Source organism: Peromyscus leucopus, chromosome 12 (assembly GCF_004664715.2).
Source record: "Peromyscus leucopus breed LL Stock chromosome 12, UCI_PerLeu_2.1, whole genome shotgun sequence".
Classification (NCBI taxonomy): domain Eukaryota; kingdom Metazoa; phylum Chordata; class Mammalia; order Rodentia; family Cricetidae; genus Peromyscus; species Peromyscus leucopus.
The window spans coordinates 7,958,466-7,983,097 of NC_051073.1; the positions used below are offsets into that span (position 1 = coordinate 7,958,466).

The window sequence follows — 24,632 nt, forward strand, 5'->3', positions numbered from 1 at the left end:
AATTGTAGATTGAATTTTAGTATCTGTTAGAATTACGTTCGGTCCTTGTGGCAGTACCATGTCTCTGAAACTTGACTGCTGGTGCTGTGTGAATGGATGAGGACCCTTGGTGCTGTGCAGATGGAGGTGAGCAATGAGGCCACTCTGGTGTTAAAATTTGGTGTTGGCAGGTGTGGTTTTCCATATTTACATCTTGGTCAGTTCTTACAGCAGCACCCCAGGGCAGTGCTTGCTGTGTCTATTGCTCAAATGAGGACAGGAGAGCCCAGAGACTGGTAACCTTGGCCTGAGCAGGCTGCAGCAGTGAAGTGGCCTGAAGACCATGTCCGTGGAACAGTCTCAGCCCTGTTACCACCATGGAACAGTCCCAGCCCTGTTACCACTGGCCCTAAAATCTAGTTACCACATTTTCTGATGCCTGAGTGTTCAGCATACAGTTGGCTAGGGCTGGTGGCATGAATGCTCACCTGATCCGGAACAAGGATTTGTCTTAATGCAAACTGTCTCCCTTTGGTGCAGACGATGCAGAAACCATTCTTCTGAAAGCTGTTCTGCTCCAGGTCATATGCCTCTACCAACAGGTTGTTCCCCACATGGTCATGCAGTACAACTTTGACTTCAGCAAACTCCTAAAAGGTGAGTCTTTTTTTTTTGTTTGTTTGTTTTTTTTGTTTTTCGAGACAGGGTTTCTCTGTGTAGCTTTGCGCCTTTCCTGGAACTCGCTTTGAGACCAGGCTGGCCTCGAACTCACGGAGATCCACCTGGCTCTGCCTCCCGAGTGCTGGGATTAAAGGCGTGCACCACCACCGCCCGGCTGTGAAAGGTGAGTCTTAAGGGACTGCCTCGGTTTCTGCCAGTGGCGATAAAGGACACTCCAGTAAACTGCAGCAGAGTCTAGGAGCTGAGGATCAGGAGGGGTGGTGGGCTGGTTACCAGCAGATGGGATCCGTCACCGTTACTTATTTGTACCCCCATTTCTTTGGATAGCTGGGCCCCGTAAGTCCACATGAAGAGAACCCTTAGGAGAGTAGAGAAGGGAAAACCACACTGAGTGAGCTGCGCAGGGCTGTCCCCAAGATTCGTACGCCCAGGCAGGGTGCATGGGCAGCAGAAAGGGGAGCCCTGTGGAGGGCCGTGCGTCCTGTTTGTGCAGAGGCACATTGGGTACAGTTACTTCATGATTTACCCCAGTGAGATTCAACCACCTCCTGTAAGAGTGTCATCATGCTTGCCTGGACATGGTTCCTTGATGGTCAAATTTGGCTAATAAAATTGACTTTATAATTGGGCCTGCAGAAGATGACTTGCAAAAATGCCATTCTTGGAATTTATGTTATTGAAATATATTTTTGAGACTTGTAATTAGCATTTTAATCATCAAGGGTGAAAAGTTGTCTTTTCCATGAGAATATAAAACTTAAAGAAAGAAATGTGGCCATGTAGGACTTAGCAGCTGTGTCCTTCCCAAGCAAGAGAGGAGTCTAGAGACCAGGGTCCAGGCTCAGGCTCAGTGGTCATAGTCTCTCTCCACAAATACTTACAGCCTGGATAATAGGTCCCATGCGCTGCATAGAGTCATGGAGGGCTGTAACATTAATGAGTTAGTAACCACACTTGGAGGCACTGTGATGTGATGCATGTAGTATGGGGACTGCAGTTATAGGACAGGTGGGAGCCGGCTGAGGGACAGACAAGGGCTGTTGTGGGCATAGAGAATTTGGACTTCTGTTGAAGAATTTGTCTAGGCATTGGGTAAGAGATGCCAGGTGAGGTGTGTTTCTCACAGCCTGGGCGAGGGAGCATGGAACACAGAATGGATTGTCTCCTTCTTTTCCTTCTCTGGGTCAGGGTGTTAGCTCTGGGTAACCTTGTGTTTTCCTGATCTCTCTCTGCAGGCATCATCTCTGAACAGGGCCCTCCTGAGGAGGTCCCTCCCATCTTGCAGCACCACATGCTAAAGGTGGCCCTGGAACTGCCTGCTAACAAGTTTTTGTGGCTAAAGGCACAGGTAGGAGGTGGAATTTGCAGTCCTGGGCTGTCTCTCCTCTCCATCCTTTCGCAGTTCTCGTCAGCTAACACACTGGAAGTAAAGCACATCACTTTCCCTTTGTTGTGACCCTGAGAGCTAGCTCAGTGGTTAAGATGGGAATAGCAGCATGCCAGCAGAGAGCGGAGGCTCCAGACGTGCAGGCAGACGCTGGGCACTCGGTTTGCACATCTTCAGTAACATCTTCTAGGGTCCGACTACGTATCCATGGAGGGAAGGTCAGCAGGCCCTGGATGCTCACTAATGCCCTGGAACCCCAGATCTGTTCCTGCTGTGTACCGAGGGCCTGACCAACAAGCTTAAGTGTGCTTCTGAGTAGCTCAGTTCATATAATGGCTTGGTTCTTATGTACAATTTTTAATTGGAACCAGTAGCATGGGAATGCTTGTTGGCGTTTACACACACAGCATTTCCAGAAAAGTCTAAGACTGCTGCAGCACTGGGGTCTGTGTGTATTTGTATGATGCTCTCTTCCTGAGTTGAGGACAACTCATACTTGCTTAAGGACTTACACATGGCAGGCTGCACAAGGGTGCTTTGGCCACTCCACCCAAACCCCGTCAGACAAGGTGCTGGGGTCACAGTGCTCAGGAGACTTGTGCAGTGCTCCAGCTCTATGTGGTGGGCCAGGCAGTGCTGCCCTGAGCCCGCCTCTCAGCCTCCAGTGGTTTCCATCCTGAAGTGACGTGTTAGATGTTGTTAGACCAGCAGATCTTGATACATGCAGAGAGTTAGAAACACTGTCTTTGCACCCTGGTGCTAGGGCTGGAGCCCAAAGCCTTGTGTGTGCCGGTCAAGCCCCTGAGCTACTTCCCTTCACACCGGGCCTCCCTCACCTTAGCCGAAGCAATCCAAATCATAATACGCTGTGGAGGAACGGGCAGCAAGTCCAAGGAACACAGGAATTTACATGTAGAATATGGGAGTCAATGCAGATAGATCATTAAGACAATAAAAGAAAAATACAGTGATATCATTTATGTTTAAAAAGGGAACACAAGCATGAGCGTGTGCCCGTGTGCTTACATTCTCACAAAACTGTTCATTCATGTATGTGTGTGCACAGATCCTTACTAGAAAGACAGGCAGAGACCAGGACACCTGTTGTCTCTAGAAGAAAGAAAGGATGGAAGAAGAGAAGCTTTGTCCTATACTCCAAGTGAAAGGGTGGACATATCCTCCTCAGATTAGCAGGACACTAATGAATAACCACACTGTCTTATTTGTCTGTCAAGAAGTGAGCCCTTTGAGACAACCCGCTGTGAAGTTGTACTGCCCAGTGTGTTCAGAGGAGTCTTTAGGAAGAGCAGATGGGATGGAGGCAGAAAGCAGGTACCAGGTAGAGGGTCGGCAAGTGACACAGTGCTGTGTAGCTCTTCTTTGGTGCTCTGTGGCATGGTATTGTGAGTGATTTCAGATCATGAGTGTCACAAGAACGGTCACACTAAGACACACTCAGCACACAGTCCTTGTCCAGGAGAATTCCCCGGAAGAAGCCTCTTAGTGTGAAAGAAGTGGCAGCATCAGGACACTGACTGACCTCCGTGCCCCACCCACCCAGGTTTCTAAAGCGCATCTTCTGTGTGGCATGCGTACTGGACCAGTCATCTCCAGCACTTTGTCACCAAGGCCCAGGCATGTGTTCAACATCTGGAAGCCTTTTCAGAAGGCTCTGTTGTCATCCACTGATGTGGGTTGTGTCTACACAGTGTCCTGACGGAACACAGCCACCCGCTTTGGTTGAGGTGCCTCTTCATTTCCCACCTGCACATGGCGTCTACACCAGAGCCTGGTGTCCAGGACACAGTTAGGAGTCAGTCAGGTCACAGCTAGGCCACTTCCTGCATTGAAGGGAGGATTCAGTGAGCCATTTCCATGGAGACCCGAGGGCTGCAGCCCACAGAAATGCTTCCGTGTTGTTGCTGCTGGCTCATTACCACGGCTGTCGGAGGTTTTGGATGAGTGGTCTAACCTGCGGTTTTCCATGTGTGAGATCCGGGTACTCTTCACTGAATGGGAGCTATAGTGAGATGAAGTGAAAGGCCTGGCCATGTCCTGGGCATGCAGTCACATGTTTCTCAGCAAGTAGTGCCCTTGTTAATTGTACCTCTTAACAGCTTGAGATGATGTCCTAACTCTAGGAAGGCCATGATGCAGAAATCATTGGAGGAGAGCGCTCGGTTTTTTACCTGTTGATGAAGATGTTTGTGAGCAGTAACCATTTACAGCTCAAGTCCTCCACTAAACTTCTGATCATGAAGGTCAGTGTCTTGCAGCAGTTTCTCATCTGACAAGGGTGTTCGTGGCCTTCCTGATGGGGTGATGTAGACTGTGGTAGGAGAACAGCAGATTTGTGTGGGTTCTTATTTGTCTATTTGACATTTTTGTAATGTTTCCATGTATTTGCTGTGTGACCGTGTCCGTGTCCGTGTCCGTGTCCGTGTCCGTGTCCGTGTCCGTGTGTGTGTGTGTGTGTGTGTGTGTGTGTGTGTATGTGGGTCAGAAAGGGAACTGTGAAGTAGTCAGTCACAGCTCGCACAGTACGGACTCTCACAGAGTCTGTTCCCATGGAAACTGTTTCCGAGCTCCGCCTTGTCCCTCATTCCCACACTGGACTTTCTCCAGGCCTTCCAACGTTGTGACTTGTCCATCGCCTACACTCAGGTGTCTGCAGAGTCAGTGGGCGGGAGGGAGGACTCGGTTCTCTTCTCTCTCCTACAGTGGCACTCATGCTCCCAGGGTCACTTGACCAGCAGGCTTCATAGTACTCACCTGTAGTTACCTCGGGGTCTGAGGCCAGATCTCCACACCGACTCAGAAACACTAACCGTGGCAGCCGGTGCTTTTGGAGTGCCACAGTGTTACTTTGCAGTTTTCCTTGAAAGGCTGATGATGTTGCTGCATTTTCAGCTTCTTGTCTGAGCTGCTTGAAGGCCGCCCTGTTTGAGTCCCTGCCCGTGTGGCCATTCGCTCACCGACCGTTTAGCTGAGAGCTCCACCCCAGCCAGATGTCATGACTAGTAGCTGCAGAGGTGGGATTGGCAGTCGGGGTGTTTGGTGCATGCTGTGGCAGGGCCCTGTGCCACAAGAGCACGTAGCCCCCGAGTCTCCTACGTCAGAGGACCTTTAGGGGTATCCTATTGGCGAGTTGAGATCCCGCCTCACTAAGCTCTCCCCTGGTAGGAATGGTATCCTAGACTTGGAGTTCCCTTAGGCTAAGGGTTGAGTCACTGAGGGGTCATGACACATGCTTATCTGGTCTTTGTGACAATCCAGATAAAAACAGTTCCCCAAGAACCACCTGGTTCATTCTCCTTCTTATGACACGTTCAGGAAAGGGAGTGCACAGCAGTGAGAAAGGAGCCATGTTGTCCCCAGCGGGGCGCGGAGTGACCTCTGCAGTGGGGTTCCATCCTAGGAGAGCAGCTGTGGAGCACACCTGCGGCCCTCTGGAGTCTGCACATGGGCGTGAAACTTGCCGCTGCACAGAACGCAGGCTTGGTTCTGACGGTTGCACGCCTCTGCTGCCAACAGATTCTTCGGGACACGGGTGTGTTCGAACACACGTGGAGAGAGTTGGAGCTGTGGCTGGAGCACCTGGATAGCACCGCAGAAGAGCACAAGGAAACCATCATTCAGTTCCTGGAGCGTGTGAGTGCAGAGCTCCACGGATGGAGTGTGCTCTGGGGCAGCTGGCTCAGCCACACTGAGCCGTTCTTGATGCAGCCCTGCCAGAAGACTCCTGCCGCGCCTCCCTTCCTAATCTGCTGACACTGAGGCCCACTACTCAGTGTTAGCATCTGAAGTAGCAGTATGCTACTGCATGCTTCTTGATTGCATTTGCGAAGTTTGTTTTTCATGAAGGAATACGGTTATCCAGAAAGCCAAGTTACAAAGTATTAGAATAGAAGAGATCTTTTTAAAATTGTATAACAAAAAGCTTTAAAAATCTTTTTACTAAAATTATATTATTATTCTTAATAAGGACACTTAGCATTTTCTTCCTTCCTTTAATTTTGACGAAGGGCATTCTATTTATTTGTCGCATTTGACTGTCTTCACCTGCCTCTTTTATGCTCAGATATTACTGACCCTGGTGGTGAGTCCTTACTCCTACACGGACAAAGCTGCTGAGTTTGTCCAGGAAGCCAGCACCCTGCAGGCCTCTGTGGGGAAGCAAGACGCCGATGATGTCAGCATTCCCATCTCCCACATCGACGGTAGGTGCTGTGCTCTGAGTCTCAGGCTACAGTGGCAAGTTAGACAGAATGGACGTGTGCCGAGGCTTTGGGCAGAGTGCGGACGGCCCATTTCCTTGTGTGAAGGACGGCCCCTCAGCAGCTCTGGAGGAGAAGCTGCTTCCCACTGTGCTGTGTATGGAGACCTCACCTGCTGGGAGTTTGTGTTTGTCTGTTGTCTGCTGTGCACTGGCACTGTGAAGCTCTTTACAGATCTCACAGAGCCCTCCTAACAGCTCTAAGGTGGGGAAGGTGTTGCTGTCCTTCTTGAATATACAGTCGAGAGAGCTGGGACAGAGAGGCCAAGTCACTTTGGCGCTCACACTTACTTCCCACCAACTTCAAGATTTGAACCTAGATGCCCGAGTGCTGGTCTGTGCGGTAGCCCTCTCGAGTGTCGCTGGCTCGTCTGGACATTGGGTGACGTCCCTGGGCTGTAGTCACCGCCTCAGCTGAGTGCCTGTACTGTGTCAAAGGCCTTAGAAACTGCAGGCAGTGTCTGCGTCTGTCAACCTCTGGGAAGCATTTTCCCCTGAGAGAAGTTGGAGACTTTTTGTATCTCTCTTTTTGTAATATTCTCTTGTTCTTCCTGCCCTGGGCTGTTTACAGGGTGTCCTGTGGTGGCCCCTTCCTAAGCTAGCCTCTCCCTTCTGTCTCAGATGTGCTGGACATGGTGGATGTCCTGGTGGAAGGCAGCGAGGGCCTGGATGAGGAGATCGGCTTCTTGTTAAATGAAGACATGATTCTGCTCACCTTCCCCTTCAGCGCTCTGGTTCCTGCAGCTCTGGAAGCCAGGAATAAGCTGCTCCTTGGGACAGAAAGTAAAGCAGGTGCCTGTGCATAGTCAGGGTGGCTGCGGAGGTGGGGGTTGGGTACCAGGGGCTGAAAGTATGAAGAGCCAACAGTCGGATTCCCCAGAGTGATGGAGCCTCGGCCTGGAGCCCAGAGCACAGGGGTGGATGTGCAGGCGACTAGGCTGCTGGCAGAGCAGTCCTTGAGGGTGAGTCCAGAAGAATGTGTTCACTGGCTCCATGGAACCAGCTGTCACTTTGAGGTTTTCTCCGTGCTACTCAGTCCTGCTGTCAGAGTAAGGGGGAACCTTGGCTGTCTGTTAGGTTTCCCAAGTGTAGTCTGGAGTACCCAGACTTTACCATAACATGTGAAGCCCCCATGGCAAGGGTTTGAGGATAGAAGTTTCCTGACCTTGTCATAGGCCAATCCAGGTCAGGTGGCTCTTCTGGTGGCTGTCTTCGATGATGTGGCCCAGGGATATAGGCTATTCTCATAGCTACGCCATCTAATGGCATGTAGCTAGGGTCACTGGGGAAGGTGCTCCTGGTCATCCCAGAGTCTCTGGTCAAGCAGCAAGTGCTATGCCTGGAGAGGGACTCGGGTGACATGTGTCCCACCTTACCCATCGGAGAGACCTGTGTGTCCAGGCAGAGGAAGGGACAGGAGAGCCACCAGCAAGTCCTGGTCCCAGGTAGCTTTGGTCTAGCTGTACATGTGCCTGAGGACCTGATGTCAGACCATGTGCCCTCTATGTATTGAACTGGAACCCAGGACACCACAGGAGCCTGCACCTTCCTTCCCATGTGGGCATTTGACCCTTCGTGGAGCTGGCGTTCAGTTTCCCTGAGTCGGATGTGTCTGTGGAAAGCGCTTGTGTCAGTATGTCGTAGAGGCAGCCTAACTCCTCCTTCCTCACCCTACCCACCGATTCCTCTGCAGGGGAGAGCGTCCTGGCATATCTGATCGCAGTGTTGACAGACCTTCTCCACACCCAGAGGGACCCCCTAGCCCTGTGTCTTCTGCTCCAGGCTTACGACAAGTGTGAGCCTGCCAGCCTGCTCTGCCGTCAGCAGCTTGCCCAGTTCCACAGATACTACAGTCTCTGGATCCCTGAGCACGCCCAAGAGGTCTTGGTGAGCTGCACTCACTGCTACTCCAAGTGTTTCTTCCTGATGCTGTAGCTAGATGTGCAGCTGTGTGGTCCAGGTACTGTGTAGTTTACAGTGAGCTTAGCCTTCCCATTTCCTCTGCTCAGCTGACGTGAGTGGAACAGCCCCCTGATGACCGTGGTTGGTTCATCACTGTTTCAGCCTAGAACAAGAAGTGGCCTCTTCCTCGTTTCCCTTACTAAGTAAAGTGGAGGGCGTGTCTCGGCTGTCTTCTACAGACATTAGTGTGCTCGGCTAGCAGACCCTCCCTCAATACCCTCATGAGCTCCACGACAAAACTGGGAGAGTAAATGGGGGGATGAGCAGGATTCTTGCTGTGGTGCTGTGTCTAAACAGTCTGGGGCACCAAGTCAACCTTGCTGTGGATTTGTGTGGATTCACTCCATTTCAGCTGTACTTAAGAATGCAGATAGCGTAGGGCCTTTGTCTTGTGATGGTAGCCATGTTAATGGTGTGCCATGTCTATTGTAAACCATTTGACTCACCGCCTCTGAGAGGTAGGTGAAGATGCTGATCACCGTTCGTATACACATGGGAACCTGAGGTGCAGAGAACTTCACCAGCAATTAGTGCTGGGGCAGGATTTGACGAGTCTGGTTCCAGAGCTGATGTCCAGACAGCCACTGCCATCTCCCTCTGCACAGAGGCACGGTCCCCACCAGTCAGCAGGCGGTAGAGTTCAGTCCCGCTCCTCCTGTGTGCTGGTGCTGGTGTCCATCCTCTGCAGAGTGATCACAGCTGGGAGTCACCCTTTGTGGTGTTTAGTTAAGCCTGACTGCCAGGCCCTGACCATAATGTGACCCAGCTAGCAGCTATGGGGTAGGATCTTGAGAATCAGCCTTTGTCACACTGTCCCAAGTAATGGTGCAGCTACGCTGGTCCTCAGATCATGCTTTGAGAACCACTGAGCATCTGTACACAGTGGCCTTGAGCTCATTAGCTGAAGAAAGTCAAGTGTCCTAAAGTCCCATGGGTGGTGTAGACAGCAGCTTGGTGGTGGTAAGTGAGTAGTTTCTGTTTGGAGCAGGACTGTTCTGGATCCTTCTCTCCTTCTACCCATTGTCCTTCTGACAAGGTACTCAGGCAGGCCGGTAGCTTGCACAGGGCTTTGCTTTGGGTGGTGCTTTCCTAGTTAGCAGTGATTCATCCTGGTAGCAGCAGTGATCAAATCCCCTTTTTGTGGCAGTCGGCTCCTCACTAAAAGGTCTGTTCATACCGAACGCTAGGTGCACTGCACTGTGGGCAGGACGTTCTAGGTTGACCTCAGGCTGTTGTGTTGGGATGGGGTTTCCTTGAGTGCGGCGACACACTGCACCAAATGTTTAGTGTGAGATGCCCTTCATTACATGTTACCCAGTTGTCGCCGGTGTGTGAGCCTTTGCTTCTGAGGTAATTTCTTTTCCATTCTGTCCTTTTTGATCCCTCAGCCACTGCAGGTGCCCAGCAGCTCTGTTGTACCCCATGTCTCCACCTCATCTTCTTGCTTCTCCACCTTGCTGCAAACAGCGTATGAGAGCCGCACACTTGGGGACAAGAACATTCAGACACAGCTGCTGGCTGCTGTTCCCGGTCTAGCTCTGCAGCAGGTGCTGCGCTCAGCCAAGCAGGTGCTGCTCTACCTCAGGAGCACTGTGGAGAGCTTCAGCCGGGTCAGTACCTCTCCGCCTCCTTCTCCTGCTCCTCCTCCTCCTCCTCCTCCTCCGCCTCCTCCTCCTCCTCCCGCCTCCTCCTCCTCCTCCGCCTCCTCCTCCTCCTCCTCCTCCTCCGCCTCCTCCTCCTCCTCCTCCTCCTCCGCCCCCCAGCCCTCCACCTGCAGGGAGTGCTCTTCTCTGAGTCTGCACCCCAGTGGTCACGCAGGGACAGAAATCCTGATACACCACGAGGCAGGTCCAGCTGCCGCTCCTGTGCTGCCCCTCTCCGGGCAGCTGGGCAGAGGTGGCGGTGCTTGTCTGTCTGGGCCAGTGTGCGTACGCAGGACAAGGTCCCTCCTGTGGTAGCCTGGACAGTAGCACAGAGCCAGGCCTGCGCCTTCATGGTTTGCGAGTCCAGTAGCTCGCTGTTGAACTTGCTGCTGGTGGGCTGTATAGCTCTTTAGTTTGGGTTTTTGTAGTGGGCAGCCATTCCAGCTTTGGTCTGGAAGTTCCAACCCCCACTGAGGCTTCGGTAACTGTCACACCTACGAGGCAGGGCCAAGGGAGGGCCCTGAAGACCCAAGATCCGGATGCGCCGGCTGTCTGCCTTCCTGCTTGGACCCTGGACGCTAGAGGTAGACCGAGGAGAGTTCTCCAGAGAACACTGCCGGACTGCGCTGCGTCTTTCACAGAACCTGCAACCTACCTACCCCTTCATTTGTAAGTTACGCCATTAAATAAATCTCCCTTTTAACTACCTGGAGTGGCCTTAATAATTTCACCAATATCTGGCGCTCACGTGGGGCAAATTCCAAAGGCCTGGGTAGCTCCCACCCTCGGCCTCCTCCCTGGCAGGCAGGTACCTAAACCCACCTGCAAAGTTCCATATAACCAGGGAACGTCTACACGGTTCCATTCCCGAAAAAGGGAGCAGCTAGTCCGGTCTCAATTCCCTAGCTTAGCCCCGAGACCAGCAAAAAACCGCTGTGAATGAGGCATTTAAGATATTGGTGAAATTATTAAGGCCACTCCACGTAGTTAAAAGGGAAATTTATTTAGTGGCGTAACTTACAAATGAAGGGATAGGTAGGTTGCGGGTTCCAGCAGAGTTCTCTGGAGAACTCTCCTCGGTCCACCTCTAGCGTCCAGGGTCCAAGCAGGAAGAGAGCAGACAGCCGGCGCATCCGGATCTCGGGTCTTCAGGGCCCTCCCTTGGCCCCGCCTTGTAGGCGTGACAGTTACCGAAGCCTCAATGGGGGTTGGAACTTCCAGACCAAAGCTGGAATGGCTGCCCACTACAGGTTTTGTTGTTGAACTATTCCCCTTATTTAAAAAAATAAAAACAAAAAACCCACACTTACTACACTTATTCACTCATTAACTTATTTATTTATGTGCATGTGCTTGTTTGTTTATGTGCATGTGCTTGTTTATGAGCATGTGTTTGTTTATGTGCATGTGCTTGTTTATGTGCATGTGCAGGAGCATGCATGTGGAAGCAGAGGACGGCTCTAAGAATTGAGCCTTCTCCTTTCAGTGTAGGGGGCTCCTGGGGATTGACTCAGGTTGTCACACTAGATGACAAGTACCCGTACCTGCTGAGCCATCTTTCCCTTTATTTTAGCCAAAGTTAACATTTGTATTTCACTGAGGTTTAGGAAGACACGTTCCCTTTATCCCATGCTCCCCTAAATAGTGAGTTATATACAAGTGCTTCCTTATGTACAGCTTGGCTAACCTGGGGAAGAAGGGTGAGGGGAGATTGCCTCACAGTCCTGGAGGAAGACAGTCTCCCATGTGAGAGGACCCTGGAAACTCTGTGTATGAGTCTTGCCTTGTTGGCCTGCCCTTCCAGTTTCCTGCTGATTCCACAGGACCTGGCAGTCAATACTCTGCTGGCTGGTCAGCTCTTCTTTGTCTGAGGGTCATATGTCTCTTACAGCTGGGCAAAAGTGTGGGCCCAACCCACTTGCAGCTCCTCCTGGATCTCCTTAAACACCTGGTTGTCCACTCTGAGCAGCTGGATGCCCAGAACCAGCAGAAGGCAGAGGCCGCCCGTGCCGAGTCTGATCTCTTTTTGGACATGGAGTCTGTGGCTTCACTTGAGTTGGCCACTAACAAGGTACCACCACCAGAACCTTTTCCCCTTTTCCCACAGGTTGTGGATACTGACTGTCCATTTCTGAGTTTAAAAATGTGTTTACTAGAGGAGAACAGAGAACTGTAGAAAACACTATGGCTGAGATGCTGGGCCCCTGCCCAAGGATAACAGCTTAGCCTGGGTTCTGTCTTTCCAATCACTCCTTTCCAGTCACGCCAGCCTAGAGCTCTTATTTGTACCTGTCCCCGAACCTCTCGAGGGGTCAGGTGAGGGTCAGGTAGCTGTGTCCTGTGCTGACAGCGCATGTGTGTGGCAGGATGCTGCAGCCTTGCCCGGGAGCGGCATCAAAACGTGTGACTAAGGTAGAGCAGGTTTGCAAACACAGAGTGTTCTCGGGTAGCTGTGGCCCACGGCCTGTGTCACACATGTTAAAGTGTGCCCCTGACCTTGTTTTCCAGACAGTAGAGGAGCTGCTGGTGGCCGTCCTTAAACACCCCACGCTGGAGAGTTGGTTTCTAGCCCTGGAGCAGAAAGCTCTGCCTCCACACACACTCAGCCCCATCCTGGTGAAGCTCCTCGCGGCCCACTTCAGTGCTGGGGTCCTTCAGCTGCTGGTGGCGAGTTCCCCCATTCTCCACAAACGGGGCCGGTTGGACCTCCTGGCCAAGTACTCAGAAGCCATCACCCGAAGTGTGTTGAGAGAGCTGCGCACCAGGACTGTGAACTCTGCCACAGCACCCAAGACCCTGCTTCAGCTGGAGGCGCTGCGGGAGCTGCATCCGTACATGGAAAGTGTCCAGATCCGAGAGGTCACCCTGGCCCTGCTGGGCTTGCCAGAGGCCCACCTGCTGGCCCCGCAAGGCACGCAGTCCCCAGGAGAGGAGAGACAGCTGAGCAGGCTTGGAAAGACACTGGTCCAGCTGCTGGCCAGCAGCCCCCGGGAGCAGCTGCAGAGCAGTGAGCTCCTCTGGTGGGCCGAGTATGTTCGAGGCCTGGGGACTCTGCTCCCCACTCTGGCCGAGCAAGAGCTGGACACTGTATTCCTGCAGACTCTGCAGAGAGACCCTGTGCTGGCCCCTGCGGTCCCAGCCGACCTGCTTGAGTACTGCTTGGTCCGACGGACAGAGGCAGCCCTGGGCATTGCTAGCCTGCTCCTGCAGCACAGCAGCACCCACCTGCTGAAGTTTGAGCTGTGGTGTGGGCAGCCTGGTGCGGGGCTGCTGCAGGAGCACCTGGATGACTTCCTCCCCCTTATCCGTGTGTATCTCCAGCACAGGACACAAGGATGCTCCCTGCGGCCCACAGGAGGTATGGAGAACGCAGGAGGAGTTCCTGCCTGCAAGGTGGAATGGCCGCCCTCTTAAACCGTCACTTGTGTTCTAGGCTGGGGCAGTTTCGTTCCTCCTTACTGTAGTCTCAGGAGGCCGAGAAAGCTGAGACTCTCAACAGCCTCTCTTGTCTCTTGACCTTAGGAACTGAGGTGTAGCCCCAGGGCCTAGCCTTTCCTAATTAGAGAGGCAGGCTAGGGTGGGCAGTAATCGGGGTGTTCTGGCTGTTTGCGCCTGAGCAGAAGTAACCGAGGGCTAAGCCATCCTTTGTCCCATCACACTGTCCTCTCCTTAGGAAAGGTGTTGGTGAGTTCATACTGAGTCCGAGCAGTGTGAATCCAATTCTCCCCCTGCTGAGCCTCAGGTCTGGCACCAGTCACCGCCAGCTTACTCATTTATAGTAAACAGAAGGTGATCCCTGTTGCTCTGTACTGTGTCAGTGACGTGCTTCCTAAAGGGAGGTTCCCCGCAGGCAGCCACATGTCCAAAGGGGCCCTGCATCGGGCACAGTAACCTCTGCTTTGTGTCTGCCCAGTGCGCTCCGCTGTCACTCCTGTCCTGAGGGCCCTGTGGAGACGAGTGCGAGACAGGGTTTTCCAGATTGACGGTCTCTCCACACATGAGCGCCATCTGGAGTCCCTGGCTCAGCTCGTGCCGTTTGCAAGAACCAAAGATCTGCATGTTCTCATGGACCATTTACCCAGCTTGCTTCGGACTCCGAGTAGTCACAGGAGGTATGACGGCCAAGGCCATGGGGTGGTTTTTCCCTCTTAGTGTCACTTTTCTCTGTGGCATGTATAAAGCAGTTCGTGAAAAGTGTGTCTTCCTGTTGTGCCCGTACACGGGACAGCAGTCTGGCTGGGGCACCATTGTGGCTGGAGAAGTGCATCCCTGCATGCGGATGCCTGGATGGCTGGGGCTGATGCCCCGAGAGCAGCGCTCTACTAGAGCGGCTTCCGCCAGCCGTGGTTTCGAGTGTCTCACTTAGGTGAGGGAGGGGGTGTGGTCTCTGGTCTCCAGAGGGTCGAAGGACGGAGTGCCACTGACTGCTGATAGAACAGCCTTCCAAAGAGAGCACGAGGCCCTGTGTGCACTCGATCAGAGCGGGGAGACCCTGGTTAAGAACGGGTCTGGAGGAAGAAGACCGGGGACCTCTGCAGTGAGCATTTGCTAGTAAACTGATAGGCCAGAAGGGTGGACTGTGTGACACGCCACAGCCCCCAGTGCCGCCAGGACGGTGAGGAGGAGCTGGAGAGGCAGGAGAAGGAGAAGAGGGGTCTCGTTCGTTTGTTTTCTTCTTGGTTTTGTTGCTTGCTTGCTTGTTTTGTTTTGATTTTTTTTTTTTTTATTTTTCTCTTGGGGGGCACTGCAGGGGTGAGGGGAGGATATGGGGGGACCAGGAGTTGAGTGAAATTAGCAGTGCATGATGTCAAATTCCCAAAGAATCAATAAATAAATTACATTTAAAAATTAAAAAAAAAAAAAAAAGATAATAACTGCCAACCCAGTATTCTATACCTGGTGAATCTCTCTCTCTCTCTCTCTCTCTCTCTCTCTCTCTCTCTCTCTCTCTCTCTCTCTCTCTCTCCTCTCCTCTCTCCTCTCTCTCTCTCTCTCTCTCTCACACACACACACACACACACACACACACACACTGAGTCTGGAGAGACTGTCCTTTCTCTGCTGTGCTGTGCTGAGCCCTCTGACAGTGTGATGTGAAGTCAGAGTGGCCCCGAGAGTGGGCAGCGCGGCCTCTGTGCAGACAGCCCTGAGCAGCGTAACCCTGCCCCCTGTCTCCTGCTGCAGTTGGATTGTGGCCGACTCTGTCTCCGAGGCCTTGGGGTCAGCAGAAGAGCTGAGGGCCTGGAGGAAGACCCTTCTGGGGTCCTGTTTGCAGTGGCTGGCTGTGTCCTTCAGTGGCAGGGAGCCAGGAGATGAAGACCCCCAGGAGCAAGAGAAGCCAATGCTGCTCCGATTCAGCCAGTTGTTGGTAAGTGACTCTCCTTAGAGACCCTGCTTACATGCTGAGGGGACATGGAGCCAGACAAGCCAAACTATGTGGTGTGAAGGAGGGGACTGACGTCTGGGGGCAGTCGGGTGGGAGGGCTCTGAATTTGTAAGCCATCTTTTATCAGGAATGGATGTTGGATTTTATCAAATTCTTTTTCATCTACTGAGATGTTACAGAAAGTCTGTGTTTTGATTAGTCTGTTAATAGGGTGAATTTTATTAGTTATTGCTAAACCAGCCTTGGATTCTTGAAATCAACTACTTGATCATAGTGTATTAGCCTTGTTCTATGTTGTTGAATTTGATTTGCTAATTAATTCCGCTAGGGAGTTTTTGCTCCTTTGTGCATAAGGCATAGTCGTGTTGAATTTGTCTTTTCTGTGATGCCCAGTGTTGGATAAGGCAGGCCGCATAGGATGAGTTGGGAAAAGTTTCAGTAGGTTTAAAATTCAAGCGGACAGTTTAGTTTTTTCATAACTACTTTATAGGTACCGCCTTCCTATCTTCTGGATTACTTTGTTTTCAGTCAGAAATCTGTCATTCTTACTTTCACTCATCAGTACATGGTGCCTTTTCCCTACGGCTGATTTTAGGACCTTCTGAAAATGTGGGTTGGGCAGTTAGTTGGCTTATGATGGCCCATAGGCTTTCCATCCCCAACTTCTTAAGCACTGGGTTCAGTGAGCGGTCTGTCTGCAGCTTGTGGTGGTTGTAAAGTTGAGAAATGGTCCACGTTTATTCCCTTCTATTAAAGTACCCCTTTTAAATGTTACGTTTCCATATAGAAATAGCATCCTAAAAATTAGTAGCAGCCCCAAAGGCATGCGTCTGTATAGCTTCCAGGCATGCACCATACACTTGTTGATTGTAAAACCCCAGGGGAAGCTGTACAGCTTCAGAGATACATTGAGATGTGTAGAGCTTGGGACTGGATCAGGGTTTGAGTGGCTCCCATACGATAGCTGCTTGATGTTTTTATTTGTGAGTTCATTATGAATCACAAAGTGATTGATGTGTGTGTGTGTGTGTGTGTGTGTGTGTGTGTGTGTGTGTGTGTGTGTATAACCTGTACGTTCAAGGCTTAATTTGTTGTGTCACAGTTTGTGAATTTAAAGTAACAAGAACCCAACAGGGCGTGACTTCAGCGTGTACCCTTCAGTGTCTCTTTTCTTGGTTAAGTAATACTTTACAGATAGGAGAATGAGTAGCTGGTTTGTTTTGTTTTGTTTTGTTTTTTTGAGACAGGGTTTCTCTGTGTAGTTTTGGTGCCTATCCTGGCTCTCGCTCTGTAGCACAGGCTGGCCTCCAACTCACAGAGATCCACCTGCCTCTGCCTCCCGAGTACTGGGATTAAAGGCGTGCGCCACCCCACCCCCACCCCGGCGAGTACCTGTTTTTGTTGCTTAGTAGTATTCCATGTATGATGTCTGTCACCCTTTCCTCCAGTACCGTGAAAATGTAACTACTGGCTTTTGTGATCCTGAGCTAACAGCATACCAACTACAGAAATGAGTAGCGCAGAGCTGGGGGGTAGCTGGGTGGGGAGTGCTGGCTCAGCACCTGCAGGTCCCCGCTCTGTCCATAGTGCCCTGCCACCAGCGCCAGGACGACCGCAATGCAAAACTAAGAGAACGTGGCAAGGCCACCCCCCATGTTAGGTGAATGGATATCCTAGAGATGGTGTATCTCTGCGTGCAGGCGATGAGCTAGACCTGAACCGTACGAGTTAGACACTTCCTTACAGACAGCGCAGAAGTTTTTGTCCCTAGGTTATTCTAGATGCTGTGAGGCTCAATACTGACTGCCACAGCCCTCTGTACATCTGTTTATCCTGGTGAATCCCCGAAAGAGCAAGTGCTGGGCAAAGAGAACAGCGTTGAAGAGTGTGATGCGTCAGAGAAGTCCTCAGTCGAGGGCCAGTGCCCTGGGATCTCCTTGGCCGTCTTTGGCACTGGGGTCTCCGTGCATGGCTGGCCTGGTGGAGGCAGTGACATGAGTGACCTGTGCTAGCTGTGCCTCAGGGCCAGCGTCGCACCTCACGGTCCCTTTGTGCACTGTTTCCTGGGGTGGGTGAGCATGTCCTGTGAGTAGTCTCCACTGGTTCCTAAGGAAAAGGCTAATCGCAAATCCACCAGTGCTGTCTGAAAAGGCAGACATGGAAACATAACAGGACCGCTCGGGAAATGCCCCTGTGCATGTGTGGTGTGTGTGCATGGGTGTGCTGATAAAATTTCAGTACTACTTTTTTAAAATAACAAAACAAGGGGCGGTAGCTCAGTGGGTAGAGCCCTTGCTGGGTTCCATCGCCAGCACCGGATAAACAGGGAACGGTAGCTCAGACTGTAACCCTAGCCCTCAGGAAGTAGGGGCAGGTCGTCTCCAGTTAGTTCACGGCTGCCTACATGGGCCCCGGTCTCAAACGAAGCGGGTGTGTCTGGGTACTTGGTTTCTGTGTGCTGTAAGTTCACAGTCTGCGCGTTAGTCTGCTGTAAGATCGTAGGCCTGTCTCTGCCTCTGTGTCAGCCGGGGAGTGGAGCCCTGCAGGGGAGGTGACAGACAGTAGGAGGCACGGCAGGGCTCTCGGTAACCCCGCTTCAGAAAGTGAGAGAGCTGCAGCTAGTCCAGCTGCCCCCCCCCACCCCGAAACTGCGCTGGAGCCCTCAGTGTGTCCAGCTCACTGGCATGTTTCATGTGCGCTTTTGCCTGCTCTTTTCTAGCATGAGCTTAAAGCGGTTGACCCTGGTGACTGGCAGCAGTTTGTGAAGACAGGACTCAAGTAAGTTGATTTGATTTTCTTGGTGCCACTTCACTTACAAAGGCATGCTGCGCCGGGCATTGGTGGCGCACGCCTTTAATCCCAGCACTCGGAGCAGAGCCAGGCGATCTCTGTGAGTTCAGGCCAGCCTGGCTACCAAGTGAGCCCCAGGAAAGGCGCAAAGCTACACAGAGAAACCCTGTCTCGGAAAACCAAAAAAAAAAAAAAAAAACAAAGCATGCTGCGCCAACCACGAAGGTCTCTTTGCTTGTCGTTAAAGAACCAGTCACAGCGGCGCAGAGAAGACAATCATCTTAAACACACAAGCCTGGAAACGGTGTGATAGTGCATGTCTGTAATGCAGCACTTGGGAGGAATGTCAAAATCATTCTGCTGCATAGCAAGTTCAAGGCCAGCCTGGGCGGCATGAGACTTTATCTCAAGAAAACAAAACAGTCTGGTGAGATGGTTCAGTGGATAGAGGTGCTTGCTGCCGAGCCTGACAATCTGAGTTTGATTCCGGCCCAGGACCCACGTGGTCTGACCTCCATATGCATGCCGTGATGTGTGTGCACGCACGCACGCACGCACGCACGCACGCACGCACGCACGCACGCACGCACACAAGTGCGCTCACAAGCGTGCTCACAGGAAGTAAAAATGAAATTTTGAAAATTTGAAGTGAAGAGATGATAGCTGTACTCAAACATGATGAATATCACAGTTTTCTATATTATTCCTAATGGATTCCTGTCTCCCCTCTGTGCCCAGCCATGCATTTATCATCCTCCAGGGATGTTTATCTTTTAGTTTTGTTTTGTTTGTTTTTGTTTTTTCAGTGCTGAGGATTGACCTAGCCTTACAAATGCTAGACAAGTATTTTATACCACTGAGCTGTGGCCGCCAGCCTCTGCGTGGCAGAGTGTGTTCCACGGCATGATATATTATTGCATTGTTTGATACTTTGAACATTCATATCATTCTTTGTCTTTGTTTTTTCTTTTTACTCAGGTGTTTCTAATTTAAAACATACAGATCTAAAGGTCATCCATTTCCACTACTGTGTAGAATTCCATCTTTAGACTGTACAGCGGTTTATTTAGCAGTTCTCTGCTGGAGGACATCTAGGCTGTTCCCTGAGCCCCCCCACCTTGACAGCCCCTGTAGTGACTCCCCTGTGTTACATGTAGTGCTGCTGGTGGAGGACCTGCACACTTGGAATGTCACTCGATGAGCAAAGTGGAGAGACTTTGTTCCCAGCAGGGAGTGTGTGCGTTAATGTGACCTCGCTTGCATTTGCTGTGGTCAGACTAGTTTGGGTGTGCAGAGATGAAGTGACGTGTGGTGCCTATAATCTTCATTCCTGATTATGTGTGATGTCCACCATCCAGAGAAAATGTCATGAGAAGAAAGAAGGAAGGGGGGGATTCCAGGTTAAATACTGACATCATTATTATTTCTTCTTCGTTTTCAAGCGTTATTTATTTATGTTTGTATGTAGTTGAGGTCTCTGTCTGCATGTTCCTCTGCTTGCCAGAGGAGGGCATTGGATCGCATTACAGATGGTTGTGAGCCACCCTATGGGTGCTGAGAATTGAACCCAGGTCCTCTGGAAGAGCAGCCGGTGCTCTTAACCACTGAGCCACCTCTCCAGCCCCTCTTCTTTTTCTTCTTCTCTTGTTTGTTTGTCTGTCTGTCTGTCTTTGGCCTTTTGAGACAGAGTGTCTCACTCTGTAGTCCAAGCTCCCTCCAACTCTGAGCCTTCTTCCCAGGTGCTGGGATCACAGGGTGCACCACCACACCTCTTCTGTTTCAGGGTTTTTCCTCAGTGTGTGCAGGGGAATTGGTGCAGGCCCCGCCCAGCCCCACCCTCCCCTGCCCAGCCCCGCCCAGCTCCCCCTTCCCTGCACAGCCCCCGCCCAGCCACACTCTCCTTGATGATGCACAGCACTTCCCATTTTCTTCATGACAAGTCTAGGGACAGACTAATGCTGACCGAGAGAGCTATAAGGATTCTTCCTAGACCTCTCCCTTGAGTGGGTTTGAAGGGATTGAAGACATAGCTTGGTGGAGTCCAAATGGCCAAAGGACCCAGGGAGGCCGACCTGGTGGGGTCCACTGCAGAGTGCTGTCCTCACACTCAGGCTTCTGCCTGCTGACTCCGCAGACAGAACGTTCTTGATAACACTGCCACAGAGGAAGTTCAGCCACGTGCCACAGGAGATGGTTTGTGATGTGATATGATAGTGACCCCACCGAGGCTGTCTTCTCTGTGTCAGCCCATTCTGTGACGTCTGTCTCATGACAGGATCCCCTCACGATGTAGGTTAGTGGCCCTGTCATGGTGGACAGAAGGACTCAGAACCAGGGATGAGTGTATGCATAGCGACTGTGAAATTGTCAGCTTTGTAATTTGGGGATTACAAGAGCAAATGTTATTTCCTAAAAAAATAAACTTCCTTCATGACACTTTTTCCCTTTGGCTTGTCTTCCAGATTTCGGTACCAGGACCTCACCTTTTTGAAGACTCTGCTCGGTGCCGTGAAACTCCTGTACAGTCCAGAAAGCTCTTTGCACACAGAACTTGTCCAGCTTCCAGTGGTCCACATGATGCTCACCCAGCATTCTCTGTTTTTGCCAACCATGCTGACATCGGAAGAACAGGAAAATCTGGATAGTCAAGTAAAAGGTGTCTCCACACTCTGCCCACCCATCTCAGTGGCGGCTGCTCTCTTCTGGTTCCTTCCAGCTAGCCATGCACCATTCGTTGTTTTCAGAGTGCAGTGCTGGAATCTCTGTGTCTGTCAGATTCAGGGTCCAGACATGCTCCTCTGTCTTAAAAGTGACACAGAAGTTGCCCCCTGTTTTGACGAGTGTCTGGTTTACAGAGGTTCTGTGGGGGCTCATGTGGCCCTGTCAGGAGCTGGTGTTAAAAGTCTGGGAGTTAGGGGAGGGATGGGAACATAGGGTGGACATTTGCCCGGAGAGGAGTGGAGTCCCCACGGTCCTGCAGGGAGGGCCAGAGCTTCGTTGGTGGTGGTGGTCCACTGCTGTAGGAGTCTCTCCAGCCAGGTTTGCACTCTGTCTCCACCTCAGTCAGCATGGATTTCGTGCTCACGAGTCCCGAGTGCAGTGTAGACTGCTTTGAATGTCAGGACCCAGTCTGAGTGCTCTGTCCCCTCCAAGCGACAGTTTAAGAGACAAAGCGTCACCCTCAGACCAGTGAGCGTTAACAGGGTCTGTCTGTCCTAACCAGCCTGGCTAAAGACAAAACGGTTAGATGCAAATTTTTGGTCCGGGAAGTTAGGAAGTGAAATGAGCGCCACACCTTGTGCAGGCAGGGGTGTGTTTGCTGGAGATTGTGTTGGCCTAACTGGGGAGTATGCTTCGATTCTAAAATCCTAGGTTTTTTAAATGTGGGGGAAAGGGGTAGGGAGATCCTGAGCCTAAGCCTGTGAAGCCCTAGAGAGATGGTGATTCTGAAGATGTGTTTATCACAAGAATGCGTGTGATCTGGGGTGCAGATTGGATGGCGCCCCTCCAGCCTTCCAGAAGGACAGATAGTACCACCTTCCAGGCCCGCTGCAGTGCACGCTCCCCGACGGTGAGAAGGCGTCTCCCTCCCTAGTGCTCATGTCCGTGTTCCTTCCAGAAACCCTGGTGGACCTGATGTCCGCTGTGGTGAGGATGTGCCCTTCCGTCTGTGAGAGCAGCCACTTTGCCGTGCTTCTTGGGACCTACAGCGCCACCCTCAGTGTCCTGGGTGAGGAGGACCTGGTGGCCAGGCTATGTGGGTGGGGCTCGTGAGTGTACCCTCTTGTGTATTTGAGGGGTTCAGCTTCCTGAAAGTGGCCTTCCTCTGTCTTCTAGACCAGAAGATTTTACTTCTCCTTCGTGCATATGAACAGAACAACCTCAGCCTCATCAGCTTCAGGTGAGTGTTGGCTTGACAGGTGTCATGAACAGAAGGACAGTGGGGACACTTGGCCCAGTGGCGTAGCCCTCTCCAGGGAGCTCTAGGTCCGAGACAACTCCTTCCCTTCTGTTGTTGTCTTAAACTGTTATTAGTATTTGTGTTCCTTATTTTGTATAAATCTAGGCATGTGCATAGCATGTTCAGGCCACAGTGCACACTTGGAAGTCAAGAACGGAGCCTCCACAGAAGTGCTGGCAGGAACCAGACCCACACTGTAGTAGTTGCCATGTCCCGTGGGCCTCAGTGGGCAGCTGCAGGAGAGTACCGGGCTGCCCAGGGTGGGCTCTCCAGGCAGGGCTGGCCAAAGACGGCGGCAGTCCTGATGGGTCGGTTGCTGCTGTGGGCAGCCTGAGGCCAGGACCCTGACCTGCTGTAGCCTGCCTTGGAACCACACCCCGTCACGTGGAATCCCTGCTCTGCCGCTCCCCAGCAGGCAAGGGCGTGGCCCTGCAGCTTCCCCAGGCCCTCAGGGCCTCTTCCCCACGTTGCACAGAAGGTGGCCATGTAAGCTATGGGGTCATCGCAGCAGGCTCCAAGTCTGGCCACACACCCCAGGAGTAGTGTGTGGGTGCTGGCTTGTGCTGCCACCGCCCGCTGTCCCCACACCTCGGCAGCACCATCACCATGTCGATGTCAGAGGCCATGTTAAGGATTAAGTGATAGAGCGTGCATGCTTACCCAGAGTGGCCCTTGGGTCTTGGTGTTGGGGTTGTGGTCATCAGTTCTGTTTCTGGTGGGTCCTGTGACAGTCTGCACTCCTCTGTGACTCTAGGGTTCTGTTGTGGGGCCCAGCAGCTGTGGAACATCACAAGACATGCCGAAGCCTAGGCAAGTCGCTGTGGCAGCAGCCAAGCGTCGGGGACATCCTCCGCCTGCTGGACCCAGAACGGATGATGCAGACCATCCTGCACTTCCCACAGGACCGGAGGCTGCTGCCTGCTGAGGTGTGGTGCTGCTCTTCTCCCTTCCCTGTTAGCACTCCAGTTTTGTCCAGAGGTGCAGACTGGACCTCCATGTCCGTACTGAAGCTGGACCTCACTGGTCACACTGTTGTTATTTATTACCCCCACAAGCTTGTCCTGAAGTAAGTCTCAAAGATCACAGTTTCCTGTGAAAACTCTGCTTAGGCTTTATGAGCTCTGACAGTGGGGTCAGCATTCAGATGGTCAGCACCCATGAGCATGTGGTTGGCTTGGGCTGTTTCAGGACACAGGGGAGCCACTGGTGTTTAAGGACAAGACCGTGAGAGTGGACCTCGACAGCCTCTACGACCCCTGCTTTCTTCTCCATCTCTTTGGGGAACTGACCAGGCCAGGTGAGTGTGCCGGCCTTCTGCAGTCAGATTGCTGTGAATGGTTTTCATGGCTCCCAGGTCAGTGCCGAGCCAGAGGACTAATCTTCTAGGGTTTTTCTTTGTTATGGATATGTTGCTAGGGGCACAGGGGCACAGTCCACCTTATCATTCCTGGGACCTAGAGCCCTGAGCTAGTCTGCTTTCTCTCCCTCTCAGCCATGATATCTGGTTTGCTTTTTAATTAGTCCTTATTATTGTGCATAGGACATTTTGCACTCATGCCACAGCACCCGTGCAGGTCAGAGAACAACTTTAAGGAGATGGTTTTCGCTTTAGTCTGAGTCCCAGGCATCACATTCAAGCTGCCAGGCTTTGCAGCAAGCACCTTATCCTCCAAGTCCTCTTGGCAGCCCATGGATTTATTTAATGCTATATTCAAGGTCTTTAGCTATACTTAAGACCTTGTTTTTGTTGGAAGAACAAGGGTTATTGTTCTTCTTTCCCAGAATTGAGAATTTAATTATTTTTAGTGTTGGATTATGTATTCAAATTTTAAAATTTAGATGATAGAAAATTAAAACTTTAAGGCACACAGTAAAAAATTTCTGTATCTGACTTCTAGGCATGGCTTTTTATTTATTTAAAAAAATTTAGCGTGCGTGCTCCTGGCCTCAGCAGTCTGTGCTTCCACCTTGGCCAGGTCTTGCTGCCCTTGTCCGGTCAGGCCTGCGATTCTTCTGTCTTAGTGCTCCGCTTTCAGCCCTTTGTGGAGAGTGGGAACCTGTTTTCATAACCTCACCACCTGCCCACTTGGAGTGCTTAGCCAAGCAACAGGGCCAGCCAAGGCTGTATCAGTGGCAGTGACAGATGCTTTTTCCACAGCAGCTCTTGCACTAGACAGGCTGGAGCTGCAGTCTGCCAAGGCAGCCGGCACAGGGTGAGCTGTGTGCCACGGCCTGGTGCCCAGCGCACCAGACCTGTGGACTCTGCTCTCTGTGAAGAACCTTTTACAGTTATGACTGAGGATGTCATATAAAAAGGCTGGCCGGGCGGTGGTGGCGCACGCCTTTAATCCCAGCACTTGGGAGGCAGAGCCAGGCGGATCTCTGTGAGTTCGGCAGCTGGTACAAGTGAGCTCAGGAAAGGCGCAAAGAAAAAAGCTGAGGCACATTTCCTGGTGCTCCTGGAACAGAGCCACAGGACCATGAATGTCCACTAAACCTGGGTGCTTTTTGATGTTTCCGTGGTACTTGTCCTGGCTAAGCCATCTCAGAATTTTAAAGCTGGTTTT

At 51.8% G+C, this 24,632-nt stretch overlaps 1 protein-coding gene across 2 annotated transcripts in view; it reads left to right on the top strand.

Annotated features, from left to right (window-relative positions):
• Urb1 (URB1 ribosome biogenesis homolog) overlaps window positions 1-24,632 on the top strand; it is a 60,575-nt gene that overhangs the window by 22,886 nt on the left and 13,057 nt on the right. For both annotated transcript variants that reach the window (XM_028877138.2, XM_028877140.1), the window contains 18 exons: window positions 520-636; window positions 1,896-2,008; window positions 4,189-4,308; window positions 5,582-5,698; window positions 6,129-6,267; window positions 6,945-7,115; window positions 8,017-8,210; window positions 9,674-9,895; window positions 11,820-11,999; window positions 12,437-13,286; window positions 13,842-14,040; window positions 15,113-15,296; window positions 18,034-18,092; window positions 20,567-20,760; window positions 21,724-21,834; window positions 21,942-22,005; window positions 22,820-22,991; window positions 23,254-23,362. In XM_028877138.2, the coding sequence (XP_028732971.1) occupies window positions 520-636; window positions 1,896-2,008; window positions 4,189-4,308; window positions 5,582-5,698; window positions 6,129-6,267; window positions 6,945-7,115; window positions 8,017-8,210; window positions 9,674-9,895; window positions 11,820-11,999; window positions 12,437-13,286; window positions 13,842-14,040; window positions 15,113-15,296; window positions 18,034-18,092; window positions 20,567-20,760; window positions 21,724-21,834; window positions 21,942-22,005; window positions 22,820-22,991; window positions 23,254-23,362 (3,315 nt within the window). The remainder of the gene's footprint in view (window positions 1-519; window positions 637-1,895; window positions 2,009-4,188; window positions 4,309-5,581; window positions 5,699-6,128; window positions 6,268-6,944; window positions 7,116-8,016; window positions 8,211-9,673; window positions 9,896-11,819; window positions 12,000-12,436; window positions 13,287-13,841; window positions 14,041-15,112; window positions 15,297-18,033; window positions 18,093-20,566; window positions 20,761-21,723; window positions 21,835-21,941; window positions 22,006-22,819; window positions 22,992-23,253; window positions 23,363-24,632) is intronic.